General features: G+C 34.5%; 5 protein-coding genes across 7 annotated transcripts; 1 reads left to right on the forward strand and 4 right to left on the reverse strand.

Annotated features, from left to right (window-relative positions):
* Window positions 1-299: 299 nt before the first annotated feature.
* LOC105776948 (golgin candidate 5) lies at window positions 300-11,170 on the reverse strand. The gene is given in 21 exon segments (XM_012599934.2): window positions 300-584; window positions 697-771; window positions 968-1,081; window positions 1,189-1,248; window positions 1,403-1,524; window positions 1,527-1,622; window positions 1,691-1,805; window positions 2,209-2,427; window positions 2,511-2,609; window positions 2,709-2,774; window positions 2,871-2,954; window positions 3,059-3,118; window positions 3,206-3,490; window positions 3,977-4,024; window positions 4,119-4,180; window positions 5,367-5,481; window positions 6,747-6,821; window positions 8,102-8,173; window positions 8,708-9,618; window positions 10,382-10,608; window positions 11,040-11,170. Coding segments are annotated over 20 exon segments (2,868 nt in total). The 5' UTR covers window positions 10,533-10,608; window positions 11,040-11,170; the 3' UTR covers window positions 300-545.
* A 1,367-nt stretch (window positions 11,171-12,537) lies between these two features.
* On the forward strand, window positions 12,538-16,971 carry LOC105777983 (protein tesmin/TSO1-like CXC 6). The gene is made up of 8 exons (XM_052622835.1): window positions 12,538-12,839; window positions 13,130-13,243; window positions 13,693-13,870; window positions 14,631-15,119; window positions 15,292-15,395; window positions 15,495-15,604; window positions 15,790-16,104; window positions 16,517-16,971. Exons 1-8 carry the CDS (start codon window positions 12,538-12,540, stop codon window positions 16,600-16,602), a joined length of 1,698 nt encoding a protein of 565 aa, XP_052478795.1. The 3' UTR covers window positions 16,603-16,971.
* Window positions 16,972-17,238: 267 nt separating this feature from the next.
* Window positions 17,239-19,620, reverse strand: LOC105777981 (protein CURVATURE THYLAKOID 1C, chloroplastic). 3 transcript variants are annotated; one of them, XM_012601519.2, is made up of 7 exons: window positions 19,473-19,620; window positions 19,281-19,388; window positions 18,384-18,475; window positions 17,980-18,069; window positions 17,814-17,876; window positions 17,654-17,691; window positions 17,239-17,485 (listed from the first exon to the last, which is right to left on the reverse strand). In XM_012601519.2, the coding sequence occupies exons 2-7, from the start codon at window positions 19,378-19,380 to the stop codon at window positions 17,434-17,436; spliced, it is 435 nt and encodes a 144-aa protein (XP_012456973.1). In that variant the 5' UTR covers window positions 19,381-19,388; window positions 19,473-19,620; the 3' UTR covers window positions 17,239-17,433. The 3 variants fall into 3 exon arrangements, with proteins under 3 accessions (XP_012456973.1, XP_012456974.1, XP_052478796.1); XM_012601520.2 differs by having other exon boundaries at window positions 19,281-19,391; window positions 19,473-19,598; XM_052622836.1 differs by lacking the exons at window positions 17,814-17,876; window positions 19,473-19,620 and having other exon boundaries at window positions 19,281-19,466.
* Window positions 19,621-22,382: 2,762 nt separating this feature from the next.
* On the reverse strand, window positions 22,383-23,063 carry LOC105778498 (30S ribosomal protein S17, chloroplastic). Its single transcript, XM_012602213.2, has one exon. The coding sequence runs from the start codon at window positions 22,967-22,969 to the stop codon at window positions 22,523-22,525; it is 447 nt and encodes a 148-aa protein (XP_012457667.1). The 5' UTR covers window positions 22,970-23,063; the 3' UTR covers window positions 22,383-22,522.
* A 1,337-nt stretch (window positions 23,064-24,400) lies between these two features.
* On the reverse strand, window positions 24,401-26,469 carry LOC105775059 (rop guanine nucleotide exchange factor 12). The gene is made up of 7 exons (XM_012597599.2): window positions 26,223-26,469; window positions 26,006-26,122; window positions 25,754-25,908; window positions 25,607-25,681; window positions 25,252-25,524; window positions 24,838-25,158; window positions 24,401-24,763 (listed from the first exon to the last, which is right to left on the reverse strand). The coding sequence occupies exons 1-7, from the start codon at window positions 26,467-26,469 to the stop codon at window positions 24,401-24,403; spliced, it is 1,551 nt and encodes a 516-aa protein (XP_012453053.1).
* Between the last annotated feature and the right edge of the window lie 635 nt (window positions 26,470-27,104).

Raw genomic sequence — 27,104 nt, forward strand, 5'->3', positions numbered from 1 at the left:
ACCAAACATACTGCATTTATTTCTGTGAAGTCAAAAAAAAAAAAAGATTCATTGATAGTCATGTTAATGTACATATATACATTTATACCTAAATTCTTTTATTGTTAATTTGAATTCGACTCAACCGAACTCAAAATAATAATAAAAACCTTCTCCAAAAAGCCCAACCTATAAGAGCCTTGGCCGGGCCAGGCAGCCAGGGTAGCATGCCAAAGAAGGCCACAATAGGAGAAAAAAGAAATAATATCCCCTTTACTACAAGAACATAAATTTATATAGTTATGGTTTTTAAAAAAAAGTAGGCAATAAAATCGATTTTTATGTTGGCTAGGAAGTAGAAAAGATTTGTCCTATACAACAAAGTAGAAAAATCTTTCAAGGGGACGCTATTGCTCCCTGAATCTCTCAATTAACCAAATGCTCGCAATAAAACCACATCTTTGAACCAGTAAGTTTTAAGAACAAAATTTTTTTAACATCATCTGCTACAAGTATATCATGCTCATAATTTCTTGGAAATTATCACACCAAAAAAAAGAATATGCCTAGTATGTATTACCCGCCGAAGAATTCATTATTTGGATCTGTCGAACACAGAAAGGCAGCTTTTAGCAGAGCTTGTAGAATCAGCATACTACTTCTAATATTATGTTATGATATAAATTGAGATAAAGATTTGAAAACAAAAGAAAATACCTTATTCACAAGCAAGTTTACTTGCTCTCTATACATTTCCTTCAAGTCTACAATGTCAGCTCGGAGTTCCTCTAGCTGGAAAGTTGCAACCACTTAAATGTAAGAACATAATGGATAATGACAATATCATATAATATTCTCATTTCATTATGGTAAAACCAGAATGAGTCCGAAATACATTAACACAAGGATACATGATATTCATAACACTATTGCTTCTGAACATCCTTGAATATAAATTTTTGTTTCCCAAAATTACAAGGGTATGTACCTCTTCATCACGCTCGCCCATTAGCTCCAGTGCAGCAGTATGTCTCCGCCTCAAGGCTTCTAGCTCTGCCCGGATTCCAGGCAGTGTGGCTGCCTCTGCCTTCAACTTTTCACACTGCAGCAAATGTAGACAAGTTTAACAGCAATGATTTGAGAAGAAGAGTAGAACATTGATGAATAAATCCCACTCCCATTTAACTAGGTAGCAGCTGAAGAACTCACCTGTTCCGTCATTTTCACCAACTCCTCGGCTAAGGAGTCACGGATAGCTTCCATGGAAGACTGAAGTAAACACCAAACAAAACTAGTTGATATATAAGCTATTGAAAGAGTAAAGACCCACAACTCAAAATCAAGGATGTTGAACACAGTTTATACATGTAATCAAGGAATCACAGTTATATTTGAATTCAGGAGCTCAAAGAATAATACATACCAAACGAGACATGTAGGATGCAAGTTCACCCTCCTTCTGACGAAGGGCAGATTCAAACGCACTGGGTGTCATGCTCTTCATGTAGAGCGGACTTAATGTTGCCTCTCCAATATTTCTCTTTCAGAGAAACCATCAGATGAGTCCAAAGATGCCTGCAGATAATAGCTTTCCTCCATACTTCCTAGGCTGCTAGCAGTAGAGAGTTTCCGGGACAAGCTTCCTGCAAAAGTCCCACAATAAGTAAAGAATATCATAAGATCATCTACATCATAATATGAAGCACCATACCATTCTCCGAAGCAGAATTGTGCCTTGCCATTGGAGCTTGCTCAGATATAGCCATAGAACGCACATGCGTTGTCCTTTCCATATCTAACCGAGCATCTTTCTCCCTTTCTACTTCCTGTTACAAATGAAAAGATTCCTTCACTAAACTGAACTATGAGATCAAATATAAATACTAACAGTTCAGTTAAAATGGTTCCATGCTCATAGAGGCACAAGAAGCTATCAAAACAATGCCTCATCTAACATCAGCCGATAACTTGAGAGAAGTTTTAAAATACTAAATTATATAAGCAACTTTTATCATCTGTAATCTCTTTCTTTTTTTTGACACTTATCATCTGTAATCATATGAAGCGTACAAAATGGTCTTCTTTTTCATCATTAAAGGAAAAAGCATTTTCAATGAAGATTGTTTGCTTTGAAGCTACAGACACATAAAAGGGAGATAACCTGCTTGGTCAAACACATGCAAAGAGATTTATAGTAATTGCAACCTAACAATGAATCAAAAGCACAACCTGCTGTAGACGTTCCTGCTGCACATAAGCATCTTGTAACTCTTGCTTATGTTTCCGTCTTAGTTCCCTAATTTCTTCCTCAAGCTGGCTTGCCCGACCTTCTTGAGTATCTGCTTCCTCCTTCGCTGCAAGGTACTCTTGTCTATTCTCAGCAGCTCTCTGTCTCTCTTTCTCAAGGGACCTGCTTATCTGTGTTTGTTCCGCTCTAAGACATGAAATCTGAACCAAAGCAAAACAAAGGTTAAGCTGATAGCTAGAAATGTTTCCACAGATAAAACATACATTAGCCAGAGATGTAGAACCTGAGCTTCAAGAACATTAATTCGAGATAAGGTTTGAGATAAGCGATCATTCAAAGACCGCTCTCTCTCTTCAGCAGCAGCAGCTTTTGCCTCTGCTTCCTGTAATTCAATAGAATAGATAATTATGATAATAGGACTCTCTGTAAGCTTCAAATGTTATGTAATAACATGCAATAACATTGTACAGATTGTACATACCTGGAGACGAGAGTTTAGAGATCTCTCCACTGCAGCCCAAGCTTCTGCTCTTCTGGAAGTTGTTTCCTAGTAAAAATAAAGCAAACAATTAATATACACAAATAATACGAAGACCAATAGTCCTTAAGTCTGTTAAGAACGCATTAGAACAACATATTTCACCTGCATGGCTTCGATCTGCCTTAAAAGAGGTCTTGTAGACTCAGGCACTTGTGTAATCAACTCCTCACACCGACGTTCACTTGCCTAAAACAAAATTTGAGCTGTGAACTACTAGAAGGAAATTTCTGAAAGTAAGGGAACTGCAGAAAAATTTAATATCCATATAGGTCAGTACAAGATCAGTGCACCTGATAACGTTTTTGAAGATCTTCGATGTCCCTGCGAAGCATGTCTTCTCGAAATACTGCCTACATTGTTAGAAAATAGCAATAACATCATACCTTTCATATATTAGCATGAAAAAATCTGGAATATCAATTAATATAATGAAAAACCTGCTGCTCCTTTCTGCTTAAGGTTTGTCTTAACTCTTCAAGCGTCTGTACTAGCATGGCTTCACGTTCTTCAGCCTCTCTTAATCGACTCTCCAGTTCAGTTCTGGCTTCATTGTTGGCACGTGCCTCTGCTAGTGCTTCAGCCTCCTTTGCAGCATTTAGAGCATTTGTATAAAAGTCTTTCTGAGCTGCAAGTTCTGCTTGGTGTTTTTCAATTGTTTCCTGTAGCAACTTCTCTGTAGCAGTTTTGTCCTTTTTGATACTCTCTACCTTGTTCTCTTCAACCTGAAAGCATAGCAAGGAGCATACTATGAACAAGTTGAAATAAATGACAATTCTTTTTATGAAATTCAAAGGAGCTCAGACAAAAATAAACCCAAAAAAGTGACATAATCCTGCTTCTGGAATTAAAATTTTCCATTGCCAGTTATCAAATACTAACCCAATTGAAAATCTCAAATATAAAACCAGGTACCAAAAGTATGGATACAGAATATGAAACCAAAGGCCCATGCCAAACAGTGTTCACAATTATAGTGAACACAATCAAATGATATAATAACACTGACTTTAAGCCTTATATTAGTATTTAAAAAACAATAAATCTGAATGACAATGTTTTGCTTAGGAGGGGCAAAAGATTGGATGCAATATAGCCTCATATTACAGCTCATATCATCTTGAATTCTTGATAAGATTGATAAGATTGATAAGATAGGAGGGAGATAAGAAATCAACCAACTACATTCCAATTTTAAGGCATGCACTTGCCTGAAGCTTTGTAGTCAGGCCTTTCTTCTCCTCTTCGAGCTCTCTAATCTAGAGTAACAAAAGTGCAAGAAAAAAGAATAAGAAAATGAAGGGAAGAGATTATTTACCAGAAATTTAATAACCATCAAACATATCGGCATACCTGAGCTCTCAATTTCCTGATTTGAGCTTCTTGAGCAGCCTGCTTCTTTGAAAGCTCTTCACCTGAGAGGAGAGAGAGATAAATATTTAGCAATAAGAACTCATAGCCTAGAAGGGAACTAGGTTTGCTCAATAATCATTCAACCAACTAAAATCTCAATCAGACACAGAAGTAGATACACCAAGGGTACTCTTTTTACACTAAAGGTGCATTTGGAAAGCCACCTAGTGACTGAATTAGGTGTAATTGCTTGTAATACACTTGTGAGGTATGTTTGGGTAACCACTGTAATCAGTGGGTCCCACCAAAGAGAGTGTAATTAGAATACTCCAATTACACTCTCCAATTCTCATCCCCCCCCCCCTAAGAATTGGAGTCATTACACAGGTAATTATAAACAATTACACTCAAATTCAATTTCCTTATGGCTTTCCAAACATGCCCCTACATGATTAAGTTTAAAATGTTTTTTTTATAGAGTAATAATGATATTTTATTTTATGGCATATATTTTATTTTTAAATATAATTATATATTATTTTACTAATCATGTTTAAATCTGAATTTTTTATTGAAGAGAGATAATTTCTCATATGTTTTGACTTGCTAATAATAAACTACATTAAATAGTATTTATTACAAATTATTTATACAAGTTCCAACTAAATTACATAGTATTTATCATTAATTATTTGTACTTAGCTAATGGCCAATCGGTGATCACAAGGAGTACGTGTTTAATGCCAGATAAGGAATTACACTCTATTAGCCAAACATGTCCAGGGAATTATAATTTCTTGTAATTACAAGAGGATGTAATTACTACCCTAGTAATTATACTTTCATCCAATTGCGCTCTAAATTTCTATAATAAATTATAGAAGCCTCCATTAAATCATAGCCCCATGTGAGGATTAGGTGGGCAAGGAATTGGTGGTATAGACAGAGAACTTTAACCCCTCTCATTGAAGAGTTCTTATTTACAACCTATACCCGTCCACCTAATGTATTGCAGAAAATCCTACTCAAGTTATTTCTTGATAATGAATGTGTCCATATAAATATATATATTATTCTCCATTATAGTTGGGAACTTTTTACAGAAAATCTGTTACAAAGAAAAGACGTGAGGACTATCTAACAAGTGCCAAGATATCTAATAGAGGAAAATAATATCGTTTTGAACAAGGGGGAAAAAAATGCCGCAGAGCATCACATCAAATGTAAATAGGAATTTGAAGATCTCACCTTCAGCCATGACTTGATTAATTATTTCATCTTTTTCCTTCAAAAGAGCAGCAGCATCACTTTTTTTATTCTGCTCTCTTCGAAGAGTATCCCTTTCTTTAGTCAAGGCATAAACCTGGAAAAGCACATACCAAGTGACAACTGTAAAAAACATTATACTTGAGCTAACAAAGACAACCTTTTCCTAGAATACCTGTCCACTTATCACCATCTTCTATGAAAGCATGCAATGCATTGACACCATTTTCAAATAACTGCAAAACATTATACTTGAGCTAACAAAGACAACCTTTTCCTAGAATACCTGTCCACTTATCACCATCTTCTATGAAAGCATGCAATGCATTGACACCATTTTCAAGACACTGCATTTTAGGTAATGGAGATAATCACAGCATAGTAAAAAGAAAGTACAATATTATTGTGGGGAAACCATTGCCGTTGCTCCTATAAGAATGAAGTAAAAGTATTGAAAACTAGATATCATACTTAATCTCATAGATATAATCCACAATAAACATTTAACCCAATACACTCCTAAAAGATATGACAAAAATTCTCCTTCAGAGACGAGATATTGAGACAATTGAAAAGTGGAAGTCTTATCAGTGAACCTGTTCCATAAAACTAAATTATTAATTTATAAACTATATTACGAGGCTACAGACACTACAAAACATTAATAAAGGATTTTTATAACCACAAGTTGAACTCAGTTGCCCATATACTCCTTTTATTTTTCAACAGAAATGCATAATAGATATAAGAACTTATCAATTAGCTTTACAAAATGTAATTACGATAAAGCTCAACAAAATAATCCTTGACTCCAAACTTGCTGCAATATGATAGTATTTATGCAATCAATTTCTCTAGGTATTTGACATTAACAACTTATATGCTTCTAGCCTTCAATCAATTTTGAGTACTCAACAAACTAGAAACATAGTATGAAAGCTGATACGTGAATCAGGGCCATATAGTTGATAGACATCAAATATGCATGCACAAGGGAAAGCAACAAAGAAAGTGGCATCTGAATCACCTAAATAAATATAGATATATAAAAGATTCTGGGTTTTAACTGGGAGGTCCTAGACTTGAACTTCAGGGGGCATGCCCTCATGTGCAGCCCAAAGAAAGGTATGCCTTCCTATATAACCAAGATATGCTATTGATAACAGTTCACTATGTTCACCCTCTAAAGGACCAGTTCAATCACCACTTCAAAATTTTCAACCACAAAAAAAAAAAACCAATACTGATTCAAGCTTCAGGAGAAAGTCCTAACATTTGTCAATAACAATATCACAAGGAATATAAACAAGCAATTAATATAGAAATCAAGAAAAAGAAAGGAGATGAATGCATGGAACATACCTTCCTTTCAAGAGTCGAAACCCTTTGATGATATTCCTCTCGCAAAGACTCCATTTCTGCTTCATTGGATTTTTTCTGTTCCAAGCTTTCAGCTATTAATTTGCAATCTTTGTTCATTGTCATTAGGATAAAGGCAATAGAGTATCTCTCTAAATATCTAATTTGAAGTAGTAATCACTCAATATTCAACTGTTGGATAATTAATCTTGAACAACAAATGAAAAAGGAGACTAGTAGAAAGTGATTGACTTATTATATCCAGGGGGAAATTTGAATGAGAATTGTTAGTGGCAGTTGGTTGCAAGGGTATTTTTGGAACTTTTTAGAGCTGTTCCTTGTGGCACTGAATAGCCATTCTAAGGGGGGAACCAAAATGGCTGTTCAGGACATTTACTGGTATGATTGTTACAGACTATTTTGAGGACTAGCAAGTCATTGAACCAAACTGCGAAACCCCTGTGCCTCACTCAATGAGGCTAGAATTAGTTTGCCGTTTATGCCAACCAAATGTGCTACAAATGACAGTGTCATAAAGTTACAAATTAAGATATAGGTTACAGCAATTTGCATGATATATCATGGGAAGCAGTAGAAAGTAAAATATACATGTATTCTCATTGAAATGTGTTAGTAGGTATTTACACCATTAAACTTATTCAACTGACAACTGCACCGACAAACAATCCTTGTTAACTTCTCAAAAAAAGTTGAACTATAAATAAAAATCAAAGATAAGAATAGTCCCCATCATAGAGAATGATATGCATAAAAAGAACTCTAACCACTGCTAAGACAGACATTCATAATCCATATAAAGCAGCATTTTACCGCAAATATGCTCATACGTCATGGGTGAGGGAAGAAAAGAATACCATGCGGGCCCACCTCAAGCCCAACACAAACACCATGCAAAATAATATATAATAAAAATTTTCTTATATGAGAGATTCCACCATCTATCATCTATAAGACATCCAATTTAAAGATGCATTTAGAAATTGATGATACTAAGGTTTGTAAAGGTTTATATTGACTTTTATACATGGAAGTAAACCACATGCAAAACAAGAGAAAGCTTGACCAATGACAATAAAACATAAGAGTGTATCAAACGGAAAAATGAAGATCAGAAAAACATTTAGCCATCAATATTTTATCAGCCATGGTAACAGCTGTGACTTTGAGTCAAATCTTCTGATTGATAACTTGGACTTTGTTCATTTCAATCTCTACTGAGATGCTCATTTCAAGCACCAAAAGTCAACAGACAGAACAAAACATATCTAGTTATCATTAGCATAGAGACAAACCAAACTATGTTAAATCATCTTGGGGGAGGAAATGCCTGTATATACCTTCAAATCCTCAATTACAGCTTTAAGCTGCTCATTCTCATTCATGAGCTTAGAAATTTCATCAGCTTTTGCCTGAAAATGAAACAAATATAAATTAGAGATTTCAAGAACCATAAAATTTCAACAGAACAGATAATAAAAAGGTTTCTTTCCTCCGGTGCCCTTTCACTTGAACAAATGTAGCACAAGGTATCACAAGTGAAACACATGAAAGAGAAAGTGAAGTTCATAGCCAAATAAATCAAAGGTATAAGTTTCCCTTCAATTGTTAGTGGTAAAAGCATCTTCTCATAGGACATAAAGCCAGGAGCATAAGTTCTAATCTCCGAAAATCTACCTTGCAGACAGTGACATTAAACCTCTTACAACCCCCCCCCCAAAAAAAAAAATGAAAAAAACCAACAACAAATCTTGAACAAAGAAACTCACTAAACATAAGCCTTCTGGTGTCACAGAACATCATAGAGGAAGTGACGTGCATATTGTGGGTTGTGGATGGGGAAGAACAAGAAAAGATAATATGCTCAGGAGCTTAGAAAACTTAGAATAACATTAGTCAACTTCTGTTAGAAACAGCATCATAAAACAGTGGAAAACATCAAGCACCTGAGCTTGTCTTGCAGCACCTTGCAATGCGGATTCCATCATTTTCAATTCCATCTTCACCTTCTCCAGTTCATGGATAGTATCTGCAGAGTCAGATGTGGCAGCTGCAGAACTCAAGCGTAACTCTTCTTTAGCATCAGCTTCACCATCATTAATCTGCCGGTCCACTTCAACTGTTTTAGCACTTTCATCATTTTCAAGAAAAACCAGTTCAGTGGGAGACAGAAGTGCCTGGGCACTTTTAGTCTCCTCAACGACAACAGAATTTGAACTTGAGGGCGTCGGTTCATCAGGGCCATTGCCAGCATCAGCTTGGCTATCACTAGATTCCTCAGATTTAATTGGAGAACCTTTCTCTAAAATCTCGTTCATTTGTGTCTTTTGTTCATTAGTTTCATGCATGTCTACAGCAGTACTAGACTCAGCTAGCACAGGCTCAGCAACCTCAACTGGGCTTACCTCTGCAGTATCTAGTTTGGCTTCCCTGGAGTCAGAACCTGCAGAAGGTACTACATCTGTGCTTTCTTTCTGTTGTTCATTGTCTGGAGAATCTGATGAATCAACATTCATACTGACAGATTCAGAAGGCTCTGCAGAAACTGTTTCTGATTCAGATTCAGATTCAGCTTTACAGGGGTCCAAAGTTGCAGTATCTTCTCTATTCACAGTCTCTAAATGTTCGTTATCTTTTTCTAACTCATCAGCTTGTTTATCTTCTTCAACAGTGGTTTTCACATGAGAATGAACAGACCTGTCAGTTTCAGCCTTTTCTTTTTCCTCAGCTTCGGGTGGAGCATGTGAAGATTCAAGTTTTCCAGATGATTCAGCAGCACTCTCCTCACTTTTCTGACCCATAAAGGCCAGAACTGGATCAAATAGTGGTTTTCTTTCTGAAGACCACAATCCTGAGGCTGAAATGAATACAAACAGGAAGCCATAAATGTGACAGGTTCAAAACCCACATTATAACTTTCATGCATCATTTTTTGGGGGACTTCCCACAAAAATAAGTTCAAAAACAAGTCACCAGCATGTAGTGTTTCTTTAAGTATCAGATCAGCAATGACTTTTTTTATGCAAGGAATGTGACCAAATATAGTAATATGGAGGTAGTTCATTTCAAAGAAAGCGAAAATTGAGTTAGGCACTCCACAAGCACCATTGGATTCCACAGAAAGTAAAACAAAACAGACTAGATAACAATCAAGCTTTATTGTTTGATTATTCCAAGTTCAAATAAAATAATAAAAGAATCAACCCTTCACTGGATTATTCAGGAATAGTAAATATAATCAATAGAAGATTTTTTTTTTCTTTTTTCATATTTCACATTTCCGATTCCAGCTGCAACTACAAGATCAGCACTCCAATAGGCAGTAGCGCCAAACTACAAGTTAAGCTTCCTAGTTGACATCCTACAAAATGGAACTAAAGCAGCATGCTTTCCTTGCAACATGCCACTTACTTAACAAACTTTACAACTCCAAATTAATGTCCTAATAATTCACAGAAGCTACCTAAAATGAAAATGACAGCACCCAATAATATTTACCAAAAAAAAACCTAATATCTTGATGCAAAACCTAACATAGGTTTATACTAGAAATTTGCATCCAAATGCATAAAGATTACACAAAATATTAACAATGTGAGCAACGTAAAACAAAAAAGCACCTTCATTGTTGCTTGATTCAGACTTCTCCTCAAACCCGAGAGCTGTATCAAAGTTCTTCTCAATATTCTTCACACTCTCTTGGAGCTTATTGACTGCCCCAGCAAGATCAGGAAAGCCCCCTAAGGACACCTTCCCGCTGAACCAAGCCATCTTTTTTTAAACAATAAATACCAAAAACAACTAGATCTGAAAACTCAAATCCACCGATTCAAGCACATAAGGAACCCTACATTGACACGCCACAAATAACTTACAGAAAATCATAAAAATTCAATGATCCAACTAGTTCAAATCAGAGCCCAACAGGATCTAAATCCCAATTTGCATATCAGGAAAGAACTGCAAATTAACGATCCATTCAAAAAAATAAGAACGCTGAAAATTGAGGAACAAAACGTAAAATTAAAAAAAAGAAGACAATGAAAATTTATAAAGAAACTATGAAAGATCGCTGTTGTAATTAATTAATCCACCTTCATGTAACTCATAAGTAAACCAAAGAAAGTGAAAAAGAAAAGACACCTGAACTAAGAAGAATACGCCTTTAAACCGATTTGATAGGAATTATATATATATATATATATATATATATATATATTCTACAGAAAACGAGAGATTCTAAGTACCGGAAAAAGAAGCATGAGTAAGAAATCGAACCTGAAAGAAAATGCGCAAGTCAGATTTTTTTATTTTTAAAGAAGAGTTTTGGCTTACAGAGTGAAAGAAAAGTTCGGTGGATCGAGGAAAGAAGCGGAAAGAAATTGCGGGGGGTCGATCTACTTTTTGCTTCTCTTTTTTTGGGGTTGGATGAAGATGATTGATTCGAGGTGATACGCCGTCGTTTTCCCAGGGGACTGAAGTTTTAGAATGGGTACGAGCTTTTATTTTGGATAAACTACACCCTGGTGACTTATTCTTGTTCATCTAATTCTTTTTTCAATTTAATAATTTAAAATAAAATAATTGTATGAATTAATTATTATTGTAAAAAAAAATTACGGATGTAGTACATAAATATATTAAGTGATTGATATATTACATTTTTTTATTGACTTTTGATTAAAGTTTAAAATTTTCTTATAATTAATTCAATGTTTTTCTCTAATTTTTATAGATAGACCCCAAAATTTTAGTAAAAATGAAAAAATATATCAAAATAAAACTCTATTTTAGAGTCATCATGGTGCGATTTACCATTTTATTTTTCATCTCTTTTGGTCAAAGACTAATCTTAGTTATCAATTCTATCTAGGTAAAAATGCTGTCATTCCATTTTTCCTTTTGGCCAGTAATATCATTTTATTAATTTAAAGATTTTATTTATTGATTACTTTAAAAAATTATATATTGATAGGAAGGGTAATTATTTGGTACCTCTGTTAAGTTTTTTTATTTAATTAATAAGGTTAAGATTTAGCCACATGTTTTATTTATTGTTTTAATTTTTAAATATAATTTAAGTATATTTGATAAATTTTAATTCCGGTTATGAGATAAAAATTTCATCATGTACCAAATAATTATTGTTAATAAATAATTAGATTTGGATTGATAAAGTTACATTAATTTAAGGAGCTAAATTTGAGTTAGTTTAAGTATATAATAATCTTCAATTTAATTAGTATCGAATTTGATTAATTTTATAAATACTTTTAAAAATGTAAATTAGATATTCAAGTAATTAAAAGATTGATGAGTTTTATGGTATCTAATCTCATAATAAATAAAAGAATAAATCATTTTCGTAAAAAAAAATGGTTAAATTAACGACCTTTTGAACTAAATTTAACCACCCCTGCTCCTTGTCTCTATCCGCACTCAAACTTTGGCTCCAAAATCCTCTCACTGATTTTCAGGTACGTATATAATAGCACCTAGATTTTTTGTTTGGTTGGTGCGAAAATCGAGCAAGACGAAAGAAAGAGAGAGAAAAATCTTCAATCTCCGTCGATTTTGCTTCAAAAACACCAAAATTGAAAAAAAGAAAAACTTGTTTGGAAACGAACAAATCAAATTTTCGTACGTAACAGTTTCTTTTTCTCACATTTTCCTAGCGATCAAGCAGAGCATGGTATCTCTAATTTTGATTTTCGAATTTGATTGATCTTCTTACTTCACCTTTGTTACATAGTGAATCCGAAAATCTCTAAGGCCAATGAAGCAACTTGAGATTGAGAATGGAGATTTCCCGCCAAAAAGTGTCGAGTTAGTTACACTCACATCTACTCCTTGTTACCAGCCGAAAAGGATAAAATCAGTTGAAAAGACGTCCGATTCAGTTAAGATTACAGTTACAGAGAGATCATCATCACATTTCCCGCCAAAAAAGAATCTGGCTAGGCAGCTTGTCTTCACAGAGTTCGGCCTATCTCCCATCATCTCAACTTCATCACCGTTGCCGGTGGAGAAGCCGGGCTCCGAGATGCATTTGTCTCCTAGGAGTCCTTTTTCCTCGATGTGAGTTTTGGTTTTTGTTTTCCCTTTTTGGAAAACTTTCTTTCTTTCCCCCCCTTTTTTTTGGTTGATTGGAGTTTTAAAATTAGAAAAGAAGGGAATTTTAAAATCAACTTTGTTTTCTGTTTGGTTGCTGAGACAATAGGGCTAGATAAATGAGAACATAGATAAAGGTACTTATTATTAAAGGTTTACTTTTATATAAGCACCTTTTTGCACTTTTACGTTTCTTAAAATCAAGCTTCTTTGCCATTGTAAAATCTAATTCCATTTTTTGTTTTAACTATTTCAAGATCCAAGTCATCAGATTCTCCAATACCGGTCCCATGGGCTAATATTAAAGCAAACAATGGTACTCCAAAAGGTCCAAAACAATGCGGTTGCAAACAATCTAAATGCTTAAAATTGTGAGTTCTATTTACTTACATTTTGAATTGTTTAGTTCATGCATGGGCTACTACATAGAGCTGCATGTTAACAGTTAGAATTTTGTTGTTTCTGATCTGATCTAAACGAAATACTATTTTTAATTTTATTTTTCTCTAGTATGATGGCCTTCAAATGAAATTCTTCGGTTTTTATCCAAGAATATAATAATATATCTGCTACTAATTTTCCATCTGTTTATCCATCTTTCTCTTTTCCTCTGTGCCCAAAGCATTGGTCCCGGTAAGTTTTCTTTATGATATCTGTTCTTGCTTGACAAAGTTCTGTAACCTAATGTAGAACTCTGCTTGGATTTGGTTGTTTGGATGCTACATTACTCTTTTTACTTTGCTCATAGAGTAGTACATTTCAATGCGTTTTCTTTTCAAAGATTTAACCTCTCTGAAATTTCCCACGCACAAATCGATAGGTACTGTGATTGCTTTGCTTCCGGAGAGTATTGTAATGGGTGTACATGTGCTGATTGTTGCAATAATGTTGAGAATGAGGATCTGCGGAAAGCAGCAACCGAAATCATTTTAGAACGTAATCCACGTGCTTTCAAGCCAAAGATTTCAAACAGTCCATGTAGTCCTCAAGATATTGAGGTATGTGACTAAATCTTTCACATTTGCCAGAAATGTTTTCCCAGATACTTTTTTTGGGATGGTTTTGTATGTCTATAAACTCATTGCAAACTGAAAAGTTACATTTAAATTAAATATTTTGCACATGGATACATTTGTTAAAAGCTGCTATACAGAATGGTAGCATGCAGCAATTGCTAATCAGTAGCTTAGCTTAGTTTATATGTTGAAAATTTCCTGTCTCCGTTCATGAATATCATTGTCTTAATTCTTGGATTGCTTGTGGGCATTATCTTCAAGTTGGCCTTCTTTACTTATTGTCAATTGGTTTTAGGTTAGATGCTTAGCATGGTAACCAAATTCAAGTTTTATTTTGTTGTTTTTTGCATACCTGTCGGCTCTTCTTTCTCTGCCTAGCTTGTTAAATTCACATTGATTAAATCTTAAATTACCTGTGATCTTATATTTAAGTTAAACATATCTACCTATACTAATTGTTTTTAAGTTGGACGCTTAGCAATTACAATAACCCTTCTTCAGTAAAGGATGCAAAAAAAAATGTTAGTTCATTACCCCTGAATTGAGTGATTGAGAGGAGTGAAATTTGCTGCATCTCTTCTTTCAGCATGATGGCCTTCAGGTTTAGTTCAGGTCACCCTGTACAACTGATTTTAAAATGCAAATGATTTTCAGGTTATGTTCTGCTTTTATTATTTTTTAATGTTTTCTTTCTTGTCGTTTTGTTTTTGGTCATGGTCAACTACAAATGATCTGCAAGTAGGGAGATAAAATAGATTCTCCACAAGTGGGGAGGCACGAGAGGGGATGCCACTGCAAGAAATCTGAATGCCTGAAGAGGTACTGCGAGTGTTTCCAAGCTAATGTCTTCTGCTCTCAGAACTGCAAATGTGTGGATTGCAAGAATTTTGAGGCATGCAAGGAGTTGATAACTGCTTCTTGCAAGGAAGACAGTACGTCCATTATCTGTAAGAACTCTGAGGGATGTTATGGGAGGATTGCTAGTTCTCAGATGGACAATGCCAGCAGGAAACTTTACAAGAGCTTTAAAGGATCTGAGGGACTTATGGCAATCACTGGTGGTGATTGCATTGATACAAAAATCTACATTCAGCGGGTTATTACAACAACTTCAGATGCCACTGGTTTATCGGGTCAGCGCTTGTCCCAGGAATCTAGGAAGAGGAAACTTCAGGAGCTTCCTTCAAATGAGAAAATTTCACCAAGTCAAAGCTTCTCTGACTTACAAAAGGTACATATATTATATATAACATTCGAGTATTTTATTCACTTTCTGTGGTTGGGTGTTGGGGAAATACCAAACTGCTATATATTATTTCCTACTGCAAGATTCCTACAATTGAAATGTGCAGAGGTTGACTTTCAGTTTGAATAAGTTACAGTTTTTCTTATTTGTTTGGCAGGTGATCAGTCAAAGAAGCTCTTGCCCCTCATCTACCTTGTCAGTTGGCCCTACTTGTCATATAATTAATTCTGCTATGGTGGGCTCTTTAAGGGATCCATACAGGTTTATATTATCCTGAGAGATTATTTGTTTATTCAATGAAAGTTTTGCATTCTATTTGTAGAAAAAAAACTAACTGGTGACATCTGATTATGGTACAAGATTGACGGTAGCTAATGTCTATCATCTACTTGACACAAGCAAAGTCTGCTCAGGATTGGCCGTTTTAGCAGAAGCCGCAGCTTTAGCTCAAGCTGCCAATCTTTTCGCAGGTATACTTTGGTTAGGACCAAAATATTATATTCTAATTGTTGCTTACCTATCCACTTATCCTTTGTTTTCGATAGCTTGGTCAACTGTTTCACTTATTATTGTGTATCTGAGATCAAATTGCCGAAAGTTATATTTGACTTGTAACTTTACATGAAGCTTGTTTTTTTTTAATACTCTGAACCAGAGGTGAAAGATGGAGAAGAAAACAAGAATGGTGACATTCTTGGAGCCAAGGAAGATGACTATCAGGAGCGACCAGCTCAAGTTCAAAAAAAGGCAGCTGATGACTTTAATCTAGGTTTTGCTGCTAAGGATGTGCAAGAAGGAAGGGCTTCACTTCCTGGAATGGTCGGATTAATCTGTAATGAAAAAAATAAACAGTTGATGGAACCTACTTCAGGAGACCAGATTCTGAACCGTAACCTCAAGAATGCCTATGCAGAGCAGGAAAGGTCTGTTTTGTCCAGTTTCCTAGACTTTCTTGAGAAACTCATCATTTCAAAAATATGAAAGTAAGATTCCCATGCCTCATCTCATCTATCAATCTAATAGATACAAAATGTTATGTGAGAACATGTAACTATATCCTGAATTGAATAACATATCCTCTGTAAAATTATTGTCTAGGAAGAGTTAAGGAAACATAGATAATAAAACTGTCACTGGAAAGGAAATAACAAGACTTCTAAGGCAGATAGATTAGAAGATAATTAAGACATTAGAACAAAGGAACTGAACTGACAACCAAAACAAAGAATATGAACTTTGAGTTGCTGTCCTCTCCTGCCTGTCATACGGAACCATCAGGATGATATCTCTGTCTCAACCTAGAAAATATAAGGTGAATGCAAATATATTTCCTTGTTATTGTGCTTATAAAACTAACATCCTGTTTTTTCAAAATCTTTTGGTTTCACAGGTAGATGATGCTCTTCTATTCCCCTTTCATTATCTTCTTCGTGTTTACGGGACAAATCAGTGCTTCCATGATCAGTAAGAACTCTGAGGAACATGACGGGAGGATTGCTAATACTCAGATGGACAATGCTGAAGACAGGAACTGAAGTTTAGCTCAACTTGATGCTGAGCTTTTGGCAGCAGTAATCATCCTAAAGCTCATGATAAAGAAAAATGTTGGCACGTTTATTTGTGCTGGCATTACCGGCCTCAATGAAGGGTACACTGTAGACTACTAAACTAGTTGAAACAGGAAACCGGAACTTAAAACATTTCTACAATTTGACATCTGTTTTACATTTCACTGACCTGATTTTCTCTACCCAGTTCACAGCAGGTGATGTTGGGGTCTCAGATTTTTCTACTGTCTCTAATACAGGAAGATCAGCATTTTTCTTTTGTTTCTCCATTATCTGGCAAGTTGCATAGCGCATAACTTTGCTATGAATTATTGATCCTACTGCTTTCATTCAATCGATTTAAAATAATATAACTGAACTAAAACAAGGACGATAACAGTTTAAGCTGAGGAAAAAAAATTCTAGAAATCTAAAACATATTTCAATTATAGTACTCAGTTTGACTGGTTCGATTGAAAATTTTCATTTGTGTGCCTGCCCCATAACTTCGATAGATACATGCTTCGGTTGTTTCTATGGCTAAGAACAGTGGAAAATGTAGGCCCTTGGCTCAACTTTCAGGTAATTTATAATTACGTTGGGTTTGAAGTTAAAAAGCATCACACTTAACAGTAATACAGAAAAAAAGATTACACCATAAAAGAAGATGCCATATTTCAACACCACTGCAACACGAACCACATTAGAATTGCAGGGCTGGTCCTAGATTACTTGTTTAGCATTCGAATTCACTATCCAAATATTTGTGATAATGACTTGTTGATGATTTGGAACAGTTCTTCCCTGCAAAAACAGATGGTTCGGAGTTAGGTTATTCCAACTGAGCTAAAGATTCACAGCTCAAAGTGGTGCTCTCTTCATCAATATACCAAAAAAATCATATTGCATGCACAAGTAACAACTATGGGTTTCACCATCAACAAATCTCTAACGTCAAGGAATTCTACTTACCGATCTGGTTTGAACAATAGATACCGGTAAATAAACCACTGAAAAAGCAAAGTATGAGTTAGTACTTGAAGCCTCCATGGAGATGAGGAAACATAAATATATATACCAGTGAGGTATTAAGCATTGGTCAAACTCAAAAGCTCGTGCTCGGCCAACTTACCAAGGAAAACAGTATGCCAATAATTTCCAGCACATTTGGGATAATTGGCAATTTGTCAATAACCTATTCATATCAAAGAGACTTGACCTTATGTTTGATCTCAGAGCTATAACTCCAATAGTCAAAACTAACAAATATGGTTTGAAACTCCAAAGCAATCAATTACCGAAATCAAATTAGTTGAAGTCCACAGGGCCACAATAGCTGCAAATCCCAGACCAATGAGACCTACCCTATCTTCATCAGATTTATCCCACTGTTCCAAGCAAATTAAAGCTGAATCAGAAAAAAATAAAAACAAAAAATATACTTTATGAATACCGCTTCTTAAGGCAAGAGTCGAGGATGGATACTATTCCTTGCTTTATGGAAATCAGAAAAGAAGACAGAATTGGAAAATACAGAAGGAGAAATGAAATATAAAAGTTATATCAAATTTAAGCATAGAAATTCTCCTATTTCTTGAACAAAGTACTAACTGTCCCCCCCCGCCCCCCAATATGTTTTGAGCATATATGGAGTGCAATCATCACAATGATACGCAAGTGTGTGTCTAGGAGAGAAACCTACAACATTTCGCACAGACTTGACAATACTAAGTGAGGTAGAAGACTCTGAGCTATCACCAGTAGCCTTCACAAAAACAGCACAGTTTCGTCTCCCTGCAATGCAAGAATATCAAGTGAAAAGGGAAAGAGTAAATTACCCAAAGCATGAAATATTGCAACTGATAGAACCTAATTGCCAAACATTTTCAGTTTTCAATCCAAACAAGTTTCTGATGAACATCAGAGACAACTAAAAGCGCTAACTCTATAATCCCCATGCAATAAATCTTAGACACCCAAACCATTCTCAAGTAATTGTCCTGTACCTACACTGGAACTGCCAAAGGATTAACATAGTTGAATCCCATTCCGCAGGCCGGCATGCCTGACATGAAGGATAAGCATACGACACAACAAACCAAGATAATTAACTGAAAATTTCTTCCTTGGATTATCTCGACACCAATGATTGCCATTTTTCACAAGAATTGTTCATTTCCATGTCATAACTTTAGTCTAGAAAAGACCACATTGATATCCCCTTAGGAATCCTATTACCAGGTTGTCACTCAAACGCGCGCGCGCGCACACACACACAATATTACCACTGTTTTAGCCCAACTCCCACAATAATTCCCCCCCCCCCCCCAAAAAAAACCTATTTTAACCATAATATCCCCAGATTGATATTCATTTTTAACCCATGAAGATTTATATTGTAACTCAAAGCGTCATCTATCTCATAGTAATCTATAACTAACATAAAAAGGTGAAACTTAATGAAAATAAAGGCTCAAATTCAACCATGAACTAACCAAAAACAATCCAATCCAAGTGCAAATTGAACCATCATATTTAAATTTACAGTAAAACCTTAAAAAAAACAGTTGCTTTAGGATAAATAAAGTGAATAACACACCTCCGGTATAAGAAACTGGGAGTTTTGGAAAAGTCCCGAAAAGGGTCTTTCTATCTTGTAAAAGCAATGGCGGAAGCAGGTGTGCAGTAAGGGAAGCCATGAAAAAACCTGCTAAAAAGCGCAAAGAAAAGCAATTCCGAAAAATGAGTTATATTCGTGGGAGTCCAAAAGGGTTTTAGACTTTAGATTTACCTTAGTTGTAGCTAAACGAGACACTGAGAGAGAGGAAGACCCTTTAAAATAAAATAAAAAATCTGTGGTGAGGCAGGGAAAGTACGAAAGGCATGGCAGTAATCAATATGGGCCTCAAAATCAAAGGAGGGTGAAATCTAGTGTAGCAGGGTCTATCTTGATCGGTATGATTTATGGCTCATATTTATAGAGCAAACTTGGAGAAAATGCTGATTTTAAAATTTATTTAGGGAAATAAACATTTTCAAAATTTATAAAATTAATTAAAAATATAAATGAAAGTAAAAGAGAAATTGAACTCGAGAATTAAGAATAAAATTACTAATATTTAATTATTTAATTAAATGAGTAAATATGTCAAAAAGAAAAAAGTTGGAAAGCGTACCGTAACACGATTTAAAATTCACCTTTTCAGCAAATTTGATCCATATCAACCGCTTTGATGAATTGCCCAATTTCTCTTACAATTTTAATTTTATATATTCCTTTTCTATTTAATTAGATTTTGGAAATACACAAATTTCATATTTTTAGTGAAAATGATTAATATATCATTTGGTACTTATATTTAATTTTAATGTTTATTTTAGTATTTTAAGTTTTATTTTATCCCAATTTGGTAACTAAGTTTGACTGAAATGTTACTTTAATACTTGAGTTTTTCAATTTAGTATGAGGTTTTTGTCCCAATAGTTTCAATGGTCAATTAGGTATCTAAGTTTTTGTCTCAATTAACTATATGGTTTTTTATTAGAGTACATGTGTCAAACATTCATTAAGCAAGTACAAAAAAATAAACTTAGATACAGACTAATATATTAACTCTAAATCAAAAGCCTAAATACTCATTTAACACTTGAACTTGGTCCTTTTCTAAACTCGTATTTTTTTTCTATCGATTGTGTTTGGTATATTTAACAAAATTAAAAGGTGATGAGATGATAACATGTAAGAGGAATTACCTAAAAATAATATATATAATTTTAAAAATTTAAAAATATATATAAAGTTAAAAATTTAAAAATTATATATCTAAAAAATCACTAAATTCAAAATATATGTAAAAACAAAACAAAAATAAATTAAGTAAGTTTCATCTTTTACCAGATTTTGGTACTTGAGCTAAAATTGTATTCCTTGCCAATTCAATGAATCAACAAATACATTCCAACATGATTAACTCCAATCATGGCAAAATTAGAAAATTAGAAAATTTGGCAATCCAAATCATTATCAAATTCATTTCAACAAATTACAATGTAACTAAATCCTTTTCAATCCTATCTACACCAATTCATGTGGTAAATGTATCAGCTTTTAAGGTTCCACTATCAACAATAACAAAATTGATCAAATTCATAAATTTGATAATTTATCAGTATGATGTTTAAAGAAATTTTATTTTCAATTTAATACTTAAATAATCACGCTGTTAACTAGTTTGCCTTGAAATGTTGACCTCATACTCTCACATTTTAACTCTTTTTCTCATTAAACTAATATGATTTATTCAAAATAATTAAAATTTTATTAAAATGTCTGTTCACAAAATGGGATGGGATTAAGCGTGTTTGATTAACGATATCAAATCAAAACTTTCAACATTTGATCATCATTTTAATTTTTACTCAATATAAATTTTTAACAAAAAATATTAAATAAGATAAGTATATAGGTAGCTTTTTATCCTTTGTTATTGAAAATATCAAATTAATTTTATTTGATTAAAATTATATATTTGAAATAAATTATCCTTTTAAAAAACAGTGAGAGATTCAAATTATCATATTTAAATTTTGTCCAAAATAATATAAAATATCTTATTAATAAATTAAAACTAATAAATAAATAATTTATTACTTTTATCATACAATATAATTAATTTTGTAATTATTTTTTAACTAATTTATCAATTAATTTTTTAATATAAATTTAGTGTTTACAAAATTTAGTATAAAAAAATCAGATGAATGTACTTTTTTTAAAAAAAATTAATACTATTTGTTATTATCGCCTAAAAATTCAATCTTTAAACGTATCTAGATGTTGTTGAGCGCCATTGGGGTGAGCATTGAGTGCTGAACAATGGGCGATTGTTCAATATTTCCATCGACAAAGTTTAAGAAAACAGTGAAAAAATTGATGCATCCTTGGTAAAATGCAGAAAACGTCCCTTAGGTTGCATCATCCAATGGCCATTGTATGGTAATTGGATGCTCCAAGAAAAGAACTGTCCACACCATGAACCGGACCGTGGTCGTGTCTAGCCCTTGATACCAGGCATTGGATGTCAACGTAAAAATTGCATCTGAAGAGAATAGCATTGGGGGTGCTCCAAGACAGTTGCACTAATGCTTTCGAATCCATGGTGGTATTTGCTCCTGTGTACATAACTTGAATGCAGTCAGTGCTCAAAGGATGCAACCCAAGCAGCATTGCGATGTTAACTTCAGGTTTCTCCAATCTTCCTGACGGGCTCGAGTCGAGGGCGTTAGTGATCACTTTTAGGCACGAGAAGAGCAATGATGCCGAAGGAGGTTGTTTGCTTACAAATCCTAACAAAAAGCTCCCCATCCGTTAAACTAACCATGTAACCTGTGGAATCTTGTACATTAAGACGAAACAATGTGAAGATGGTTTATTACAATAGCCTTCTTAACTTCTCTATCATTATTCATTACAATCCTTGAAGTAAAATCTTTGGGAACTTGAATTTGAAAATATGAATTTAGATGTTAAAGATTGTGAATTAGAAATGCTCATAACCCAATCCAATAGTACCCAGAATTTTCTTGCCTAAATCAAGTTCCTCTGCGTCCAGACTCAAACAGCCTCCCAACCTTGCTTGATCACTAAAAATAAACTTATTTACTAACTACAAAGAAGCCCATCAAAGTTGAAGCACCAATATCATCACAAACCCAATAAACAATCCATATCAATTGGAAACAACAATTGTTACATTGACACAAGCACAATTGCAAAAGATTACAAATTTACCGCACCAAAAGGGCCACATCCCAAGGAGTTTAACACTAAGCCGGCTCCTCTCAAGGCTGGTTTGACTCCAACGGGATCCCAAGCTCCCCTGTCTCTTCATTCCCGGGCTTCCCATTCTTGCTTGGTATGGGCACAGCAATGAAAGTCTTGGTCTTGCTAATAGGCCTGCTCTTTTCCAGCTGCACAATGTCACCGACTTGGAACTGGTTATCAGGGTCATGAGCCTGGAACTTCTTCTTCTTCCTCACACGCCTCTTGTACTTAGGATGCGGGGCTAAGCGCACCACCTCCACCGACACAGTCTTATCATTTGTAGCACAAACGACCTTGCCTTGCATGGATTTCATTGCCCTGATTGGAGGGAGAAAAGCCGGGGATTTCAGTGGCTGGCAAGACAGGGAAGAATTGGGCTTTGAGAGACGATAAAGGGAGGTTGAGCTGCCATGGAGAAATGGTGATGACAATTTCAGAGATTGCAGAGAGGAGGTTATTGACATTTTGGGTTAATGTCTTTGGCGTTGGGAGTTGAAGAAGGGAGGGTAAAGAATGGAGGATTTTCTATTTTATTTCTATTATGCTATGGATTGGGCATTTTGGGGTTGGGAGTTGGGACCGTTGGATATATTACTAGTTGACAGTGAGAACCGTCCAATTAATTAATCACAATTTTACATTCCATAAATTTACAAAATATTTAATAAAATATGTAAAAATTATAATACATGTGTTGGATTTTTAAATACAAAAAGATCAAAAAAAAGTAATATCATAATAATATTTGTTATCATCTAAAAAATATATATTAATTATATTACATTTGAGTTGGTAATTGGTATCCATCATCTCAGTAAAAACTTGATTCAATTTGAAAATATTGAAAAAATTTGAATTTCGAGTTAATCGAATTGAGTTATTAGAGTTAACTTGAATAAGTAATTTGAGTTTTGAGTTTGAATCGAATTGAATTTTACAATTCAATAATTCAAATAACAAATTGGTGTAAATACCCTTTTGATCTCTGAGTAAATTGGTCAATTTTAAAAATATTCTAAAATAATAATTTTGAGGACCTAAATAAGTTAATGATTCAAGTTTATCATACTAATATTAAAGTATTTTATTCTTTTTATTATTTTACTTTGAAAAATTTCAAATATATATGATTTCATTATGTGCTCTAACGTAGAATTAGTTATCTTGTAACAAAATTTAAGTTAATATGTTTAATTCTTTAATTTAACTCGATTCAATTAAACTCGAATTTTATTTTACTCGATTTAATTAAAAAAAATTATATTAAGTTAGGACTTATCAATTTAAAATTTTTCTCTCAAATTGACTTGTTGCTGATTGATGTTATATAGGAGCGAAACACATAACCTTCTTACCCCCACAAGTATTAGAGGCAATGATTAAATTCATCCGTTGCGTTCATTGAGAGTCGAACTCAGTGATAATAATCAGAGGCTTGACTCTATTAGTTAATGTGACCTTTTTGGTATCAATCAAAGCCATTTGTTTCATGCTTAGCTGGTGTCTTTCAGTTTTAAATTCTCTGATTCAATTTATAGTGTTCTTTGCCAGTGTCCACTGTTCCTCGTAAGAAAGCTGCCTGAAAACCTATAGGAATATCACAATCAATGGGAGTAAACAACTATTGAAGAAAACATGAATTTCTAAAAATAAAATCATATTAAACGGCTACCAAACTACAATATCTTTTCTTGGTATTTTAATGACAGCATACATGGAAAGCTTTAAGCTCCATAGTATTAGTTTCCTTCCCTATTTACAGAAAGGAAGCCATGTAAAAATACTGAATGTAGCTAGCAGCCTACAAGTCAACAAGAGTAATCCCATATCTAAGTTGAAATATGATACATACATACATACATACGTATAGTTGTCTATCTCTCCAACTGCTTCCATTAATGGCGTTCTTTCGGGCTTCTTACTCCACCCAAGGATTCAAGATATGAAACCTTGCTAGTCGCTACGTTTAGGTTCTTTTCATCCATATCTTTGGATAAGTCATCTTTGCAATCTTTGCTGTCCTCAAAGTCATTGTCGAGTAGATCTCCACTCCAAGTAAGTAAGTCTGAGAGGGTCATCAAATTCGATTTTTCATTGTCATTTCCTGAACTCGGATTTGCCGGGCTCTTGGATGTTGCTTGACTCGGGTTTCGAGCAACAGAATCAGCATAGAGCACATCTCCTATCCTGGACAACACTGTAAAGGCCAAGCTTTCCAGTATTCTTGAATAGCTCTCCAAGAGAGCTTGTCCTACATCCTGTGATACCAACAAGTCCTTTTAACAAGTTCCAATGCATAAATGATATGTATGAGCAGAAGAGGTATGGTTACCCGGTTGTATTGGATTTTGCTGATGTCAAGTGAAGATTGAGGAATGCCAGGGTACTGATGTTTCAAAATGCGTAAGATGGTCTCAGCTCTCTCCTCAAACAGTTCTCTCTTTTCATAGCTAACAGCAGAGCTCCAAGCTGATTTCCCATCCTTTTGGTGCATCTTCCTCTTCCATATCACAATAGATGCCTCAATTCTATTCTTCAGGTCTAATATCTTGTGCTCGCTTGATAAATCCGTAGTTGCGAGAAACTGGTTAGGGTCAAAGAATTCTACTGTGATACTCCTATAGGTTGAATCACCAAGACTAGCTCTCCCATTCTAAACACCACCAACCAAAAATAAATGGAAGGATTATTTTATGACAGTGGATTCATGGAAATTATGCTATGTTCATCATCTTCTTTTGTTTACCTTTGGGAGGGAGTCAAGGTAGTTTTCAGGGATCTCCATCTCTGTCAGAACTTGAGCATTGATAGACATTGCTGCTTTAAGTACTTGAGTCATGGCTTCCCTTTGGCTCTGCAGGTTCTTTTTTGCTGCATCTGACAAACCTTGTTCCGGAACTTTAACAGTAGGCAGCCACCATTTGTCATCTTTTCTTTTGCTGTTCCCTTTCTCTTCATCTGTCGCATCCTTTGACAAATAATAGAACTCGTCTTGGTCTTTGAATGAATCCAGACAATCCTGTTCATTTTAAAACCAAATTAATCATTAAATGAGGTACTACTAGTTTACTGCTCAATTTATATCCGTAAATAATCCTTACAAGAAGCATTGTATCAAGAGTTCGGAGGGCTGGAATGTTCATTAGAAGATCAAATCGTTGCTTTGTCACCATTATCTAAAAATCAAAGAAATAAAAGTAATGCATATGTATATGGATATAGATGTAGGCATAGTGAGAGAAAGGTACCTCCATGTTTGATCCATCCTTGGCTTTTTGTTGAGAAGGAACAAATTCAACAATGCAATCACTCACAGACAAGAGCCAATCTATTTCTTTTCTCCACCTTGATTTCCTTTCAGCTGTCATAGGCTCTAAGCGTGATTGTTCACCAAACACAGAAGCTGAAACCCAATAGGGGAATTGCACAAGAAAATGATGAACATTAGTGAGAAATTTTCTATCGATTACACTAAAAAAGACATTGTTAATGACCAATACCAGCAAGGTTTGTAATGGCATTTGACAGTGCTAAAGCTGATGAAACCCCCTTTCCTCCACCTGACATATCCTCTCCTAACAGTAATTTAGCAAACTTTTCCTTCATCTGCTCCATATCTGAATCAAAATCATGGCATAAATCTTCATAACAAGGAATCTACAATACAAAATATATTGCAGGCAATTTGAAGAAGAAGAAGCATGTATGAAATCTTGCCAGTTAATAGCTGCTTTTCTCTGGCTTGGAAAGTAGCAGCCAAATCATCCATGACCTGCCTCAGCTTCTCGTTTTGATCCGATTCAGGGAGATCACTCGGATGATCCGATCCCTGAGTTCCATCTGCAGCCTCTTCATTCCCAGCTGCTGACCCTTCTAATACACTACCATTCCCGACGCTCATACTTTTGCTACGTCTCTTCTCATTCTTACCACGGAAATTAAACAACCCAAGTGTACCAACCATGTTTAACGTTGTTTATGTTTGTTGCAGGAGATATATGAAAAAGAATCCCCTCTTCCAAATGAGGTCGAGAGAGATAAATGGTGAAAATGGGGATATTAGTGAGATGGAGGGGAATGTAAAGTTGGGTTGGATTTTCCATATTTGAGACATGGATGAACGTGGGGTGCATGTTTATATGACCAACGAGGAGAATAATGATCAAAGAAATCAAATTTAGTTTATTCTTGAAAGGGTCTATTTTCCTTCTTTTCATTTAAGCAAAAGGCTTAACAATTGATGGTTCAGTTTCAATTCCATAGTCAAACCATGCTTTGAACTGAATGCCATGCTACAATATCTCACCACTCGCTTAACATGCATAAATTTTATAGCCTTAATAGGTATTGGAAAAAATAAAAAAAACTTAATTCCCACGTAATTGAACCCTTATTGTTAATAAAAAAAATTCAATGGAACTTTTTTATTAATAATTTTGTCTTTAATCACTTTAATTGTTAAAATCAACTTATGGGTCAATAAGGTGATACATGACTATCTCTAATTTAATCTTTTATTTTTCTAATAAAATCGTAAAAAATAAAATATTATAAAAATATTAAAATTTTATATAAACTTATAAATAAATAAAATATTAA

This window comes from Gossypium raimondii, chromosome 10 (genome assembly GCF_025698545.1).
Source record: "Gossypium raimondii isolate GPD5lz chromosome 10, ASM2569854v1, whole genome shotgun sequence".
NCBI lineage: Eukaryota > Viridiplantae > Streptophyta > Magnoliopsida > Malvales > Malvaceae > Gossypium > Gossypium raimondii.